This window comes from Lutra lutra, chromosome 15 (genome assembly GCF_902655055.1).
Source record: "Lutra lutra chromosome 15, mLutLut1.2, whole genome shotgun sequence".
In the NCBI taxonomy this organism is placed as follows: domain Eukaryota; kingdom Metazoa; phylum Chordata; class Mammalia; order Carnivora; family Mustelidae; genus Lutra; species Lutra lutra.
Genome location: NC_062292.1, coordinates 33,341,346 through 33,358,146, shown reverse-complemented (window position 1 = coordinate 33,358,146; position 16,801 = coordinate 33,341,346). Strand labels below are relative to the sequence as shown.

Genomic DNA, 16,801 nt, shown 5'->3' with positions numbered 1-16,801 from the left:
CTTTTGGCCCAAGGTGGCTGTTCCTGCTCTGGCCAGCAGGAAGGGCATGACCACAGCCTTGCAGCCAGAACTCTTCAAATGCCCACACGTGGCTACACTATATAGTTGAGCTTAGCATCCATGCATTCAGATAAAAATTACATTACTGTGTATGAAGGGAGACTAAATATTGTGGGGTGGGCAGCTAGCAGTGTCCGCCACAGCTGCTGGGGGTCACGTGATTCACTTCCCTTTAAGAAGTTTACGTAAGATGGAAGATGGCAGCTTTCATTCACCCATTCATGTAAACAACTGTGGAATGACCTATGAAGGGAAGAACGAGGAGGTTAAGGCTGTTGCCTTAGGACAGGTTTGGAGAGGATCTGTACTTTTATTTAAGATTTGAAGCCATTTATTGTTCATGGAGCACTAGTCCCCTCTCACTACATTCTACACCCTGCGTTGGGTACTGGGGAATGCAGAGATCAGGGTCCCTGTTCTCCAATGGTCCATCCCACAGGGGGAGCCAGTCCTGTCTGGCATGGAGCACATGACTGTCTGGTGTGCATTCTGATGGGAGGCAGATTGGGGGCTGTGGGAGCTCCTAGGGAAGACCTGCCCACCCCAAGGAAGGCAAGGCATGTGTGTGTGTGTGTGCACACACATTTTGGATGCAGGATGCATAAGGCAGAAGGAAGTATAACTGGGGCTCTGTCTCTATTACTTTAAACAGTGACGGATCCCTTAGACAGCAAGTGAACTAATATGATGCCATTCCCTAGTGTCATGTCTATGGCTTAATGTTTTTATTTCTGTTTCTCTTTCTAGAAACTCTCAGTGTGTCTGCCTGGACCCTTCTTCACAAGGAACAATGCTGCCCCGATGGGAACTGTCTTTTTACCTGTTGGCTTCACTAGGCTTCCACTTATATTCTTTCTATGAAGTTTACAAAGCTTCCAGAGGTAAGGTCCCAACTTTCCTGACCTTCTATCTAGAAAGCAAGGGGGAAGGAAGTGCTCAGAGGTAGAAGACTCTGGAAGATTGTCTAGTGGGCTTGGGATGACTTGGACCCTACTTTGCTTTCCCCTCTCTGGGATGCTTGGAGTTTATGATCTGAGTCAACACGATTTTCTACCCCAATCCTGGATCTTGAACGGGATCCTGTAAGAGGAGGGAGGGTTTGATTCAATGGCTACTGAAGGCTGTGGAGGTGACCTGCAGTAACCTCTTCCATCTCCCATCATCATTGCTCTCAGACATGTGCAGGCAGCTCATGGTGTTGGAGGCCCAGATTCCTTTTGTCCTTTTGTTCTGCTGTGTTTAGTCTTTGTATGCTTGTTGAAGAAGAATCATCATCAAATCCACATCCCAGCACATAGGAAAGGGGATGGGAATCCTCCTGTCCTTTAAGGAGAGCTCAGCACGTTACCCTTATCACTTCTGCTCACCCGCACTTGGCCAGTGCCAGGTCTTATGGACACAGCTGGGAGGCTGGAAAACATCATCTTTAGCTTGGTGGCCATTCAGGCTATGAGGACTCTGGGCTTTTTCATAAGATACAACCAGAGCCAGCTTAATAGAGGAGACATAAGAAGCTCTGTGGAAAGAGATGAGTTTGCAAGCAAAAGGACAAAACCTTAGCGTGTTAGGAAGCATAGCATTGTCTGTCAACTACAAACCACTCAGTGGGACCAGGGTGTAGAGTGTGAGGGGACAGCGGTAGAAGTTGAGCTTAGATTAAAAAAGCAGGGAAAGGCTGTGAAAGACATTGCATGTTATTGTGAGGAGTTTGGCAGGAGAGTATGCTGAAAAGTCACTTCAGATGGTAAAAGTGCTTTGGGAAGCACAGTTGAGAGTCCTCTACTCTGAACACCTACCTCCTTATGTCTCACTGGGCCTGATTTGGATATGCATCCCCAGGATGGACTTTTCTCCCAGCTGACAGATGTCCCACTCAAAGCCATGGGCTTGGTTGCAGAGACAGACCAGCTACGGTAGATGAGGACTGATCTTTTGTCCCAGCTGGCCAAGTAGTTGCACTCCCCTGCTGGAGCCTCTGAACTCCCAGGGCACATGTATGGGAGCTAATCGTGCTCTATGTCAGGCACCATATTAGATGCTACATGTACCTTGTCTCATTCATTCTTTAGAACAGCCCTATGAGATGGTCTATTACTTCGAAGATAGGCTTTGGCAGCAGAAACACAACCTCCAACATAACTGTTCAAAGGCTGGTATGATGTCCAGACAGCATCAAGGAGCCTGGCTCCTTCTACCATGTCCCTCTGCCTTCTTCATCATGTGGCTTCACTGCGTGATGTAAGGTCACTGCTTCAGCTCCAGCTGTCATGTTCCCTTTTTTCCCAGAAGGAAATGGAAGGGGAGGGGAGGGAGAGGGGAGGAGAGGGGAGGAGAGGCCTTCTTCTTTCCTGAATATGACTTGAAAGTTGCTTACATCATGTCCATTGACATACCATTTGCTAAAACCCAGTCCTGTAGCCACATCAGCTGTGAGGGGAGCAAGTAAATGTAATCTTTGGTTGGAAGTCCAGTTATCCAGCTAAATTCAAGAGTTCTGTTATAGAGGAGGAAAGAATTGCAGCTCATCAGTAGTCTTTTCCATGAATGGATGTCAGTATTCCAGATTTTCGCCATTCTAGTACATGTGTAGTAGTATCTCATTGTTTTAACTTGCATTTCCCTGATGACGTGATGTGGAGCATCTTCATGTGCTCATTGCCATATAGATCTAATCTTCCCTGGTGAGGTGTTTGTTCAGGTCTTTTGCCCATTTTTTAATTGGGTTGTTTATTTTCTTATTCTTGAGCTTTAGTAGTTCCTTGTATATTTTGGATAATAGGATTTTTGAAATATTTTCTTCCAGCCTCTGGCTTGTCACCTATTCTCTTGAGAGTGTCTTTTGCAGAAAAGATATTTTAAATTTTGGTTAAGTCCAGTTTACCAGTTGTTTCTTTAATACATTGTGTCTTGGGTATCTGAAAGGTACCTCCTAGAGCCAGGCTCATCTAGATTTTCTCTTGCGTTATCTTCTGGGAGTTCAGTAGTATTCCATTTTATATTTAGATCTATAATATCTATTTTCAGTTAATTTTGGGATAGGTGTAAAATCTGCATATAGATACATTTTTTTGAATGTGGATGTCCAGGTCCCGCATTTGTTGAAAGACTATCTTTCCTGTGTTGTACTGCCTTTCCTCCATTGTCAAAGGTGAGTTTACTGAATTTATGCAGGTCTTTTTCTGGGCTTTCTAATCTGTTCCATTCATCTGTTTGTCTATTCTTTCTCCAGTGCCACAGTCTCTTGAATACTGAGGCTTTATAATAAGTCTTGAAATTGAGTGATATCAGTCCTCTGACTTTATTCTTGGCTATTCTGGATGTTTTGCCTTTCCATATAAACTTTAGAATCATTTTGTCAATGTCCACAAGGGAACTTGCTAGCATTGAATCTATAAACAAAGTTGAGTAGAACTGACATCTTAAAAATATTGAGCCTTCCTGTCCATGAACATGGAATATCTCTCAAATTTTTTGTTTTGTTTTGTTTTAGTTTTCATCAGAGTTTTCTAGTTCTCCTAACATACGACTTGGATTAGATTTATTCCTAAGTATTTCACTTTTGGGGGTGCTAATGTAAATGGTATTGTGTTCTTAATTGTAAATTTCACTTGTTCATTGCTGATCTGTAGAAAAGGAATCGACTTTTGTGTATAAATCTTGTATCCTGCAACCTTGCTATAATCACTCACTGGTTCCAGGAGTGTTTTTGTAGATTCTTTGGATTTTCTACATAGGTATTTGTATTATCTGCATACAAAGACAATTGTTTTTCTTCCTTTCCATTCAGTATACTTTTTAAGATTTTATTTATTTATTTGACCAGAGATAGAGCCAGAGAGCACAAGCTGGGGGGAATGGCAGAGGGAAAGGGAGCTTGATCCCAGGTCACTGGGATCATGACCTGAACCGAAGGCAAATACCTAACTGACTGAGCTGTCTGGGAACCCTCCATTCTATATACCTTTCATTTCATTTTCTTATTGCACTAACTAGGACTCCCATTATGATATTGAAAAGGAGGGGTGAGAGGGGACACTTTTGCCATTTTTCTGATCTTAGTAGGAAAGCTTTCTGACCATTCTGATGTTCTGATGTTCACTGTAGGTTTCTTAATCCAATTGAGAAAGTTCCCTTCTGTTTCTAGTTTGCTGAGAGTGTTTAATTGTAAATGAGTGTTGGATTTTGTCAAATGCTTTTGTGCCTCTATTGATATGACCATTTTTTTTTTTGTTTTGTGTGTGTGTGTGTTTTGCTTGTTGATGTTATGGATTACACTAACTCATTTTTTTTTTTTAAGATTTTATTTGTTCACCTGACAGAGATCACAAGTAGACAGAGAGGCAGGCAGAGAAAGAGAGAGAGAGAGAGAGGGAAGCAGGCTCCCTGCTGAGCAGAGAGCCCGATGCGGGACTCAATCCCAGGACCCTGAGATCATGACCTGAGCTGAAGGCAGCGGCTTAACCCACTGAGCCACCCAGGCGCCCCACACTAACTCATTTTTGTTAGTCTTTGTCCTTTGGACAAACCTCTCCTGGACTCAGCAGGGCAGATCTTCTGCTCTGTGTGGTGTTAGCTGGGACTACAGTCATCTGGTGTCTCACTCACGTGGCTGGCCAAGACCTCAGTGGGGAGTTGTCACCTAGTGTCCAGAGGTTCTCTCTGCATGACTCTCCACATGGCTTATATTTCTCATAACAGGACAGCTGGGTTCAAGAAGGGGTATTGCAAGTGCACAAAAGCAGAAGCTACAGATCTCTTGAAGCTCAGCCTGGGACGTTGTACAGTTCACTTCTGCCTCATTTATTGGTGAAAGCAAATCATAGCTCCAGTCCAGATTCAAGGGGAGTAGTCTAGCCTTTTTATGGCTGGAGCAGCATGCCTGTGAGTGGAATTTATGGCCGCCATCCTAGGAGTCTTTCACAATGGGTGCTATACTTTTTCACCCAGATGAGGATACAGAGATTGAAAGAGTTTAAGGTCCTACATCAAGTAAGTTCTAATGGAACTGGGTTTAAACTCAGAGGTGTCCAACTCGAGACCCAACATCTTGTTCTATTCTGCCACTTGTATTTAATGATAATTACTAAAGCACCTCACTTTAAAAGGGGAGGCCCTTTTGTCTATTCTACAATAAAATTTTTAAAATTTTATCCAAGAATTGGAACAAAATGTTTCCTTTCTGTGTCATGCTGGCTGCTGGGATGGGGGTGTGAGGGGATCCTTCTGTGGATAGTAGGAAGCTTTTCTGCACCTCAGCTGATCCAGAGGCTGTCATGCTGTTGGACTTATTAGTGACCACTCCCTAGCCCAAAGCTTCTTTCATCCTCTGTTTTTCCTTTAAATGTCAGTGCCAAAGTGTTTCTCAGGTTGCTCCCAAGAAATGTCTTCTTTCTCTAATACTTTTGCCAGTTCAGCTCATGGAAGCCGGATCCCCCTGTCTTGCCAAAGTGTGTTTAATGGTGCAATGTTAAGTCTTCTTGGCTCCATGTCGTACTGTCTAATTCAGGAAAAAGTGCTACTTAGCCACATGATAGAAGTAGGTCACTGGGAAAACTGTCTCTTCTGTAAACTTTTTTTGGGATGCTTGTATTTGGAGCAAATAGAGTGCCTAGAACATATTACAGGCTCAAAACCTACCCGTTCAGTGAAATGCCACCAGTGGGCATCTGCACGGCTGCTTTCTCTGGGTGTGGGGCAGGCGTCTTGTTCACTGCACTCTGTCTGGGGAGGCAGGGCTGTTGGGCTGTGTGGGACAGCAGTCTAACTTGAATGGCCTTCATCCAATGGAATCTTTTGCTAAATTCACAGCAGGGACTGAACAGAACACCCTTTCTTCCTTCTGACTCTACCAGGTGTAGAACATCTCTAAGTCATATGGAAATCCTTGGCTTGGGGTGGTGGTGATCTGCTATGCTTGGGGACTGCTCCCCTCGAGCTCTGCAGCATGGTGGCTAATCTGGACCTGCTGGGTCAAGGTGATGCCCTTGTGGTTCGGTAGATGTAGAAACACTTTTATGTCCCTCTGCGTACACTTACCCTGAGGAAAGATGAGATCTGCCGTGCTGTAACCTTGAAAGAGTTAATGCTCCCACCTAAAAAAAGCCTGTATATTGTGTTCATATCAATTTGATGCAGTTTTTGAAATGAAAAGAGTCGGATTGTCATCAGTAAAAACCTGAGTGATTGGCGGTCACCTGGGAAAGCAGCTGGGAGGGGAAGTCTTAGACTACTGTTTCAATTATTTGTTGATTTATATTCAAGTTTACTTCATCTTGTACCTATTTTGACATTTTGTAGCTTTCCAGGAATCTATGCATTTATGTAGGTTTTCCATTTGATTGGTATATTTTGGTTCATAATACTTGTATTTAAAAAAATTTTTTTGCTTCTGTAGTTTTGTTTTCCTCTCTTACTGTGTATTTTGTTTTACATTGTCTCTGTCCCTCCCTTCCTCCTCTTTTTTTTGCTTTTGATCAGTTGTGTCAGAGAGCTTAGCGATCTTTCCAGCTTATGGCTTTGTTCAGTTTCTCAGTTGTTTCCTTTTGTTCTCCAATTTCTGCTCTTTTATTTCTTGTCGTTTCTTTGGATTTGCTCTGTCCGTTTTCATTCCAGCTGTATGAGTTGAATGCGTAGCTCACTTACTTTGTAAGGCATCGATTTGTATTGTTGTGTCATACCTGAGAGCTTTCTCAGAAGGATTCTCAGAAGAATGATTTGCAGAAGAGGAATTGCAGAGTAAAACTACATGAATATCTTTAAGGTTTTTGATAGACTTCCCCAGACTGTTCTCCAGGAAGATTGTGTCAGTAGTACTTCTTGGGCTGCCTGGGTGGCTCAGTCGGTTAGGCATCTGCCTTCGGCTCAGGTCATGATCCTGGGGTTGGGAGCTCTCTTTTCTGAGAATATCAGTGGATTTCTCAATCAATTTGTACCTCATTACTGCAGAGTTTTAATTAAAAATGCTTTACAGGGCACCTGGGTGGCTCAGTTGGCTAAGCAACTGTCTCAGCTCAGGTCATGATTCTGGAGTCCCAGGATCAAGTCCCATATTAGGCTCCCTGCTCAGTGGGGAGTCTGCTTCTTCCTCTGACCACCCCCTCCGTGCTCTCTCTCTCAAATAAATAAATAAATAAATAATAAATTGCTTTATGAAATACTTGAGTATTTGGTGGAATAAGTTACCACTCCTCATTCTTCATTTCCTCACTTAGCTATTCTTTTTTTTATTAATTAATTTATTTTTTATTAACATATAATGTATTCACTTAGCTATTCTTACTGGTTTATTCTTCTATATACATATATGAAATTGTTCTGAAAAAATCTCATTGCGTTTTAATTAGAATTCTAGGAACCCTAGAAATTTGTAAATAATTAGTATTATTATATTTTTCCATCCACAGATAATGGTATTTTCTCTTTATTCATTCAGGGTCTTCTGTTATTTCCTTTAGTAAAGGTTGCTGGTCTTCTTCATAATACGTCCTGCTAAAATTCCTATTCAGATCATTTGAGTCTTTGTTTTTTTCCTTTTATGATTGGGAAATTTTCCAGTTATATTTCCTATAATTTGTAGCTGATTATCTCTGATCTAAAGGTATTTATTTTGGTTTATGTATGTTAAATTCCAACAATTTATTGAATTCTCTTAATGTTCCATTTATTTATTTTTTATTTTCCTAATTTTTGTGTTTAGATAATATCTGCAGATCATGCTAATGGTTTTGCTTCATCTATTATTGCTTACCTGGGACTTGTAGAACAATGCAGTAGTCGGGAAAAAAATGCTATTTTTATTTTAATTCTAATTTTAATGGAATTTCCCATATTGTTTTTACCATTACTGAAAAGTTGAATAAACTTTGCCTTTTTCTTTTCTTTTTTTAAATTATGCTAAGGAATCTGGCTAGCTCCCTTTAACTAAATTTTTAAAATCAGCAGTGAATGTTGAATTCATTTTTAAAGCACCTATTCAGATGATTGCAAAGTTTTTCCCTTTCAAGTTGTTGACCTATTTTAAAGTTATACATATTCCAGTATGGCTTATATGGATTCTTACAACAAACCTATGACTATGGTATTTTTAAATAAACTGCTTGTTTCCAAGGTTTTTTTAAATTACTAATTTCTAAGTGAGATTCATTGGCCTATAGTTTTATTTTTCGTTTCATCAGATTTTAACATCAGCATTAACTTTATAAAATGAATGGGGAAGTTTATTTTTTGTGTGTGCTATGGAACTGTGTAAATAGTGCATGAGATGTGAGCTTCGAAGTTTGATATTCATTTGTAAGTTTGTCTAGTCTAGGCATGGAGTGCTTGGAAATAGATTCACTGAAAACTTCAGTACCTTTCAGTTATTTCAGGTTATATTTAGGTTTTCTTAAGTCAGTTTGAGATATATATATAAATTTTTTTTTCAGATTTTATTTTTATGGAATTTTACACCCAATATGGGGGCTCGAACTCACAACCCTGAGATCAAGAGTTGCGTGAGGCAGCCAGGCGCCCCTACATTTTTCCTCTGCATTGAAATTTTCAAATGTATGAACATCCAGTTGTAGATCATATAATGTTTTGAATCACCCATGTCTCATTTTTTCTGTTTTAGGGAATTTACTAAAGGTTTTGTCTACTTAGTGGATTTCTTCTCTTTTTCAAAACAAAACAAAACAAAACAAAACAATCTCTTGGGTTTATTTATAAATTCTACTTTTTTTTTTTTTTTTTTTGGTGACAATTACTCTTCATTGAACAGTAGGCCATGCTAGATCCTTTTGGCTTTTCCAGAGCCCAGGTTCAAGTTTTATGCCCTGGCTCTCTTCCTGAAAACTTGCATATTGGGGACATTTTTATAAACAGAGTGGTAGTTTTCCACAAATTTGCATTCCCATTTCACAGACACTTTATTTTCATTTTTAAAAATCTTGAGTGAGCAGAGTTAAATGTTTCTCTAAATAAACTCTGTAGCACCAGGAAGCCCCAATATTTAAGCAACTATGAACAAATGATTTATTTGAATTGCCATGTCCAATTTCTGTGTTTATATAGTAGGTGTTCTGAAAGTGGAATACAATTGTAGTTGAACATTTTCACCTTCTACCTTCTGTTTGTTCCTAAACACCCCTGTTGTTGTCACTTACCATTAGTCTCTGTTTATAAGGAAAGGAGACAACAGTGCGTTTAGATTCTTCTTTGTGTTCATAACACACTAACCTCTCATGAGGTGCGGGCTTTGTAAACAAGAGGTAACTTTTCCCACTTGATTTTGTGACTGGAGAATTTGGTTGCAAGACAGCTGGCAACTCTGCAGGGCCCATTTCAGGGTGGGCGGCATTGGGTTGGGGGGAATGGAGGCTACCCCTGGTCCTGTCTTTGAACAGATGGCCTTGCCCTTGGAACCATGGGAGGGGCCACCAGGGGCCCTTCAGTTAACAGGTCTTTCGTGAAAGGACCCAAGGGCATAGCTCCCGCAGGAGCCAAGGACTGGGCAGTCTGGCTTGATGGCTAGCATGGAAAGTGTGTGTCACACTCAGGCTCCGAGGGATCTGTTAGGCAGGGCTTCATGTTATGGCTCACCCTGTTCCCTGGTCACCTGTGGCCAGGGTCCTAGGAAGCGTTAGAGCTCCGGCTTTCCTACTGGGAATCCAAGCTTGCTGGCCCACTCCTTCCTCTCAGGCTTACGTGGGCCTTCTTCTCCTATGTGGACACTGGCCCTCAAGGCGGGAGAGTGTTGGTTGACTTTTTTTTTTTTTTTTTAAGATTTTACTTGAGAGAGCGAGAGAGAGAGAGAGAGAGAGAGAGCAAGCACTCGAGGCAGTTGGGTAGAGAGAGAAGCAGGCTTCCCGCTGATGGAGGGCTTGATCCTAGAACCGTAGGATCATGACCTGAGCAGAAGGCGGACGCATCACTGACTGAGCCACCCAGGCTCCCCACCCTTAGTCGACTTTCTTCACACCAGTAGTAAACTTGTCACAGTGTACAGTGACCTGGGACAGGGCCTGAGCTGAGGGCATGTGAAAGCAACCCTCCATATTAGACTCCACAGCTCCTTACTCCTCCAGCTAGTGCGCCCTGCTGTTCTGTCAAACACAAAAGAATATGCCCAGAGCTTATGGTTTCCTCTTTGCTGGAATGTTTCCATCTCAGTCTGGAGCCCTAAGGACTCCCATGCAGATCGTGTACCTGGTGGCTCGCAGTGATAGACCCCAGAATTCCCACTGATGAGTAATAGATGAGCAGCCTTATTAGGGAAATCTGACGGCCTTTTATGTTGTATGTCACTTTGTATCCTATTTACATATATGATTTGCTTTTGCTTGAGCTATTTCTACATCAACTTTTCATTCCCCTATGGGAATTGGGGGGTGGGGAGCCACTTCTCAAGAGTTATGGGAAAACCAGCACCTTCTCATCCTTCTATATGACCTTTTATATGAATTTGTGAGAGCTGGTTATCGTTAAATTCTCTTATCTGGAGAAGCCCATCTTTTCTGCTCCCTTTCTCTACTCATTTACTGCCACAGTCTGCCGTACCCGGCGGCTTCCTGGAGAAATAAAGAATCAGTAGGAGCTGATTGGAATTTTTCAAATGCATAGAAACAGCAGGACATGTTAAGCCATGATTGGGTGTGCTAGTCCTTGGCAGTGGCTTGTGTCAGACAAGGGTGTGTGTGTGTTTCCTCCCCTTCCTGATTATTGCCCTCTAATTACCCCCACCCCACCCCAGAAATGGTTTCCTATCAAAATGTTGAGGGTGAAAGGGGTAGGTTAGTTAGCACTTGCAAGTAAATGGTTTACCACCACAGCTCATTGGCATCGATTAAAATGCAAATCCTCTCACTCAGTAGGTAGAATGGGGCTTTGATGTATCCTCTTGTTGGGTGGTGGTTGGAGTGGGGAGAATCAACAGCTGATTTAGTAATGAGGGCTCATCAACAGAAATTGCTTCATTTCTGTGCTCTGAGGCAGTTTTGTGTAGCGCTGAATTTTGGGAAATAAAACCAGGGCACCTAGAAGAAAAAGCTCGCTTCGCCCAACAGTCAGGCCTGTGTGGTGTGGAGAAAATTGCTCAGGCGAAGCAGGCTTCTCTCCATTTGCAGGGTCCTTTTGCTTGAGTGTGTGTGAGCTACGATGAAAACTCTTGCTCTGAGTGAGAATATGGGCTCTCTAATGAAAGGTCGCAGCAGAGAAATTCTGAGGGCCGAAGCTCTTTGGGGAAAGATTTCCCACTACACGTTCTCAGCTGCTGTTCTCCTATAGCAACCAAATTCTGTAGCCACGCATTTTCAGCTAACCTAAGACCGTTTCAGGACCGTGAATTCCAGAGAGGAATGGTTGTTGTATAGCATTTGGTGTCAAGAAATCAGACCGGGGGAGTTGTAAAAATTCTCCAAACCTGAGAGAAGATTTTTGGTTTTGGCCATGCTGTCTAATACTGTAGTCATTAGCTGTCCCAGCACTTAAAATGTAGCCTCTTCAAATTGAGATGGGCTATAAGGATAGCATGTATATTGGATTTTGAAGAACTAGTAAGAAAAAGGGATGTAAAATGACTCATAGGTAATTGTTTAATACTGATTCTGTGTGGAAATAAAAGATACTAAAGTTAATTTCATCTTTTTTTACTTTTTAAAATTGTGCCTTTATTTCAGTTGCGGGCACCAGACAGGGTGTCATTATTCTCCTGTGTAGGATTCCTTTTTCCCACTAGAGGGAGCTGCGTTCCAGTTTCAGGAAGTCTGGTGCTTTCGCATGTAAATTTCACTGCTTCTGAATCTGAACGTACTCTTTTAAAAAAGAAGCAAAAAACAAAACCAAAACCATCCAAACACGTTTCTGCCTCGTTTCAGTTCTGCACAATTCTGATGTTTCTGGAGGTTGCTTTTCGTGAAGCCGAAACAGAAGAGGCAAGAGGATTGTTGGACTGCAGTAGTTTGCCCTTTGTTTGTGGGCTCTTTCCTGGAACTTGAGTCTGTGCACAGTTGAGCACACAATGTGACCTGCGTGCTGCTGTAACAGAAAGAACCAGAGCCCGGCTGTAATCCCACACCTCCACAGCGCCCCCTGCACCCCATGGGATGCAGTGGGACTCTGTCCTGGAGCTGGGCCATGTGGCGCCCAGGGCTGGTGCTCACCACCCCACCCTTTCCTGTTGTTCCCAGGGCAGTGTTGCCCATGGTTGGATGCTGGGGCTCCTCTAGTGTGTGACTCTGTCCCTGGATCCCGCTGGGAAAGCAGCATCCTTTAATGACTACACACTCTCCTGGTTTTCCTGCCATCTTTCTGGGTAGTTCCTTTTTGTTTCTTCTGTGGTTTTTGTAGGTTTGTTGGTCTGAGAAGGACTGGTTTTCCCTTGTTTGTGCACCCTGTGCCTTTTAGGGTGAGCTCAGACATTCTGGTGGCTGCATCGCTACCCTTATGCTGAAGACGCCCCACGCTTCATCTCCAGTTCAGTGTACTCTTTTGAGCTCCATCCATTCCCCTTGGGCTGGTCAGGGGACATCGCACAGGCACTTCAGCACTCCTCCTTCCTTACATGGCGTGCATCAGCACTGTTGCAATTTATCATTATTGGTTCGTCTCTCTTCCCCGGGGTACCAGGAGTCCCAGGCGATGGTCATGCCCATCTTGTTTTGGTTCATTCCTGGTATATCACAGTGTGTGACTGGTTATTGCACACCTGTAGCAAGTATTTGAATGAATATTTTGTTAATGCTTTTTGTTTTAAACCAATTGTATGCTTATTACTATTATAGGATTTCATTTTATAATCTCGTTAGCATTATGTGCATATCCTGGGGCTATGATCACTGTCATTTTGTGGTGTGATCTGTTTAGAATAATTTTTCACCAGCTAGAGAGGTGAGGCATTTGCACTAATTCCACCTTTGGTTCCTGGTGCTGGAAGCTTTGTGTCTTGATCCCTCTCCATTTGTAACCTTGATTACAAGTTGAAGGGGACATTTCCATCAGCCCCACTCTGTATTTCCAGGAACTTAGGTCACAGGAAACTAGAGCAGAAGGTCAAGGAGTCTGACATGTCTCCATGTCTGTAGCTCAGTCCATAGACAGCTTTTCCAGAACATATTCCAATTTCTCTTAGTGCCTCTCCTTTTAAACCAACCCAGTTTTAAATAAAACTGACTAATGAAACACTGTTTTTCTTGTCAGAACATGAAGAGGAGCTGGACCGGCAGTTTGCCCTGGAGATTGGCACTTTATTTGGAGGATTAAAGAAGGTACTCGGTGGATAAATGTTAAAGCTTCTCAGTTTTCAAACCTGGTTTCAATATTTTGTATTACTATTGTATTTGGCTAGTGATGAGCTGTGTATTTATTTTTCTAAGCAATTTTGATAGATTTTTATTTATTTTAATTTTAATTTTTTTATTTTGATAGATTTTTAAAGTGATATAAAAACATTGCTTCTTACTGTTTTCACTCTAAGTATGTGGTGTGCCAGAAGTATTTTAAGTTCAATCAGTGTTTGTGGGCTGGCTTGGGACATAAAATAATGCTTTCATTCCAAGTTTCAAACATGCAACTTACAAATGAGCTTTTGGAAAACCATTCATTTACTAACTGGGCACTGCCTATGCTGATACTTTTCTACTGTGAGAGTTGCTGGTCTTGCTTAGAATTGCAGCAAATTTACTTCAATTTCCATTTTGACGTTCTAGGGTAAACTGTCCCTTCTTTCCAGCTCTGGCTCTGTGCGGAGCCGCTGTATTAGACGGAAGGCCCATGATAGTGTGGGACTGGGAAGAACTCCTGCCCTGCCCTGCAGTGGGTGCCATTCCCGGCTTTTGCTGTTCTGTCCACCAGAAGTTTTCCTGAGAAGTTGGATGCTATTGAGTTTTCGTTCATTGCATCCATCTGTAAATATTTCTGATTTAAATAAGCCTTTTTAGGATATTAGTAAGACTGTAAGGTGGATGGTATTGCGTCCACTTCAGAGATGAGGAAATCTGGGAAACTTCTGTCATGGTAGAATTTGAGATGTAGCAGGAGATAGCCGCTGTGAGTGTCTAAGATCTACTCTTCAGAAATGTTTCACTATTGGATCTCTTTTTTTTTTTTTTTTTAAAGATTCTATTTATTTATTTGACAGGCAGAGATCACAAGTAGGCAGAGAGGCAGGCAGAGAGCGATGAAGGGAAGCAAGCTCCCTGCTGAGTAGAGAGCCTGATTGCGGGGCTCAATCCCAGGACCCTGGGATCATGACCTGAGCCTAAGGCAGAGGCTTTAACCCACTGAGCCACCCAGGCACCCCCACTATTGGATCTCTTACAACAGGAAAAAAAAATGGTGATCTCTCTGTCTGTCTCTCTCTCTTCCTCTCTCTTCCCTCTTATAGTTACAATTCAAGCATTTCACACAATACTGAACTGTTTGCCAGGGGCAAAAATAAACAAACCCATTTTAGACTAAGAGACTTCTAGCTCTTGAGAAGAGAAGCCATCGCAAGGCAGGACAGGCAGCTGAACAGAGGGTCAGGCCCCAGCGAGTTCTGGAGCTGCTGCAGATTTCATTGTCAAGGGGCAGGCTCCGTCCTGCTGTGTGTGCTACTTCCAGACAAAGGGGCTTTGTCTTTGCTGACTTCCCAGCTCCTGTCACCACTCCTTCAAAGTCCAGCTGCTTGACTCCCTGCCAAGGCTGTAGATTCCTAGGGAAATGACCTTTGCTAAGCAAAGACCCCGCCTCTCCTCCACTCTTCATAACAGGGCATGGGGCCGGGGGTGTCAACATTCAGGACAATCCTGCCTTCATGGAAAAGTGTGTAAAGCACAGATACATGCCCTTGGAGCTCTACAGACTCAGTCCTTTCCATTCTGAAAAATCTCTGTCCACGCCTCTGTTTGTCTGCCCATCCATCCATCGATCTGGTGCTGTTGAGTATCTCTTGTCCTCATCTTTCTACATCTCATCCCTTGCAAATGGGGTGGGTAGTTTGGAGTCTTAGAGTTTAGAGGGAAAATGAGGAGTCTTGGTGGACAGTCAGTAGGTGAGGGCAATTGATACTATGTCCTTGATGAAGATCATAGAACAGACCCAGGCCAAGTGCAGCACGAGGGAGTTCACAGATACCTGCTGAGAGTCTCATTTCAGCTAGTACAGAGGCCTGACAGGTTCTGGACACTCCTTGATGTATATTTCCTTTCTTCAAGGTTATGGGAGGTGGTAAGCAAATGCTATCTGGCTCTAAATTCTAATCAAAAGAACATACTTGGTGAGAGTAGAAATTGTGAACTTTAGAAAGAAAGCTTTAATGTTCTCTGCCCAGTCCATGCCTTAAATGTTACAGTTGCCAAACTCAGGACTACTGACATTTTAGACCAGATAGTTCTCTGTTGTCGCGGAGCTGTTCTGTACCTTGTAGGACGTTTAGCAGCGCCCCCTGGGCTCTGCCTAGTGTGTGCCGGCAGCAACTACTGACCCAAGTCATGACAATCAAAAATGTCTCCCGGCATCGAGAGGTGTCTTTGAGAACAGCTGGTCCATGTCACTGTTCAGGGGCTCTCCCCAAACAGCCTCTGCCATTTCTGATTTGCCGTTTCTTTTGCTCGGCCTGTATCCTCTCCTGGATTTTTTCTCTCCCCTTCCCTTTCTGGTCCATATTCTCTTTTTACATCTGAGCCAGTCACAGAAGCATTGTTTGGACCTCTGTGTTGGGTTTAGTGCTCATCATTCCTGATACTTCCCTGCCTCTCTCTTTATCCCCTTCCACACACACTACTTTTTTTTTTTTTTTAAGATTTTCATTTATTTATTTGACAGACAAAGATCACAAGTAAGCAGAGAGGCAGAGAGAGAGGAGGAAGCAGGCTCCCTGCTGAGCAGAGGGCGGGATGCGGGGCTCGATCCCAGGACCCTGGGATCACGACCTGAGCCAAAGGCAGAGGCTTAACCCACTGAGCCACCCAGGTGCCCCCCCCCACTACTTTTAATGAGTATGTTTCTGGACACAGTAGTGAACCAGACAGACAAGATTCCTGTCCCACTGTCTCTTAATGGGGACAGATCGCAGGTAAGTAAACGAACAAACCTGACAGCTACAGATCGAGCTAAGTGATATGAAGAGAATAAGGTGATGTGCTATAGTGTTTTGGATTGTCTCGCGCCCCGTAATGAGAAATATGTTTGTCCAGTTGTATTTTATATGATCCGTCCTCCACTAGAATGAGTGCCACGAGGACAGGGCTGGGATTTAATCAGTCTGGTATCTTTAGTGCCTAGAATAGAAGAGGTGAGTATTTGGTTGGAGGTAACTGTAGGAAAGAGTGAGTACCACTGTGCCAAGTTGTAACACTGGAGAAAAATACATCTGTACTACCTGCATCTAGAGAGATGTGTAGGTAAACTGAGTGGGATGGTGTCTATAGTCAGAGCAGGGAGAGACCACCATGGCACAGGCTTCCACAAACTGCTCCAGACCCCTGAGCTCCACAGAGTCATAGGATTTGGCAAGGTCACCAGTAGAGGAGTTGTTCTGGAGGGGCTCGCTGTGATTGGTAAAGGGAAGGAGGTATTAGGGACATGCTGATGGAGGTGAAGCTTTGCTCGAGGGTAGGGAAGGGCATGTGGGGATGACCACAGCCCTCCAACTTTTGATGATGTTAGAGTGGAGCGTTATAGCCCACATCAGGAATGCCTTTGGGCCTGGTAATTTCTTTGGCATAAAGCCGACGGCACTTGCTGAGACACCAGATGTGGTTGGGGGAGCTTGTGTGGGGCCGCT

General features: G+C 43.1%; 1 protein-coding gene across 3 annotated transcripts in view; it reads left to right on the top strand.

Annotated features, from left to right (window-relative positions):
• HHAT (hedgehog acyltransferase) overlaps positions 1-16,801 on the top strand; it is a 332,511-nt gene that overhangs the window by 13,566 nt on the left and 302,144 nt on the right. For all 3 annotated transcript variants that reach the window (XM_047705012.1, XM_047705011.1, XM_047705010.1), the window contains exons 2-3: positions 808-941; positions 13,234-13,301. In XM_047705012.1, the coding sequence (XP_047560968.1) occupies positions 851-941; positions 13,234-13,301 (159 nt within the window). In that variant the 5' untranslated portion in view covers positions 808-850. The remainder of the gene's footprint in view (positions 1-807; positions 942-13,233; positions 13,302-16,801) is intronic.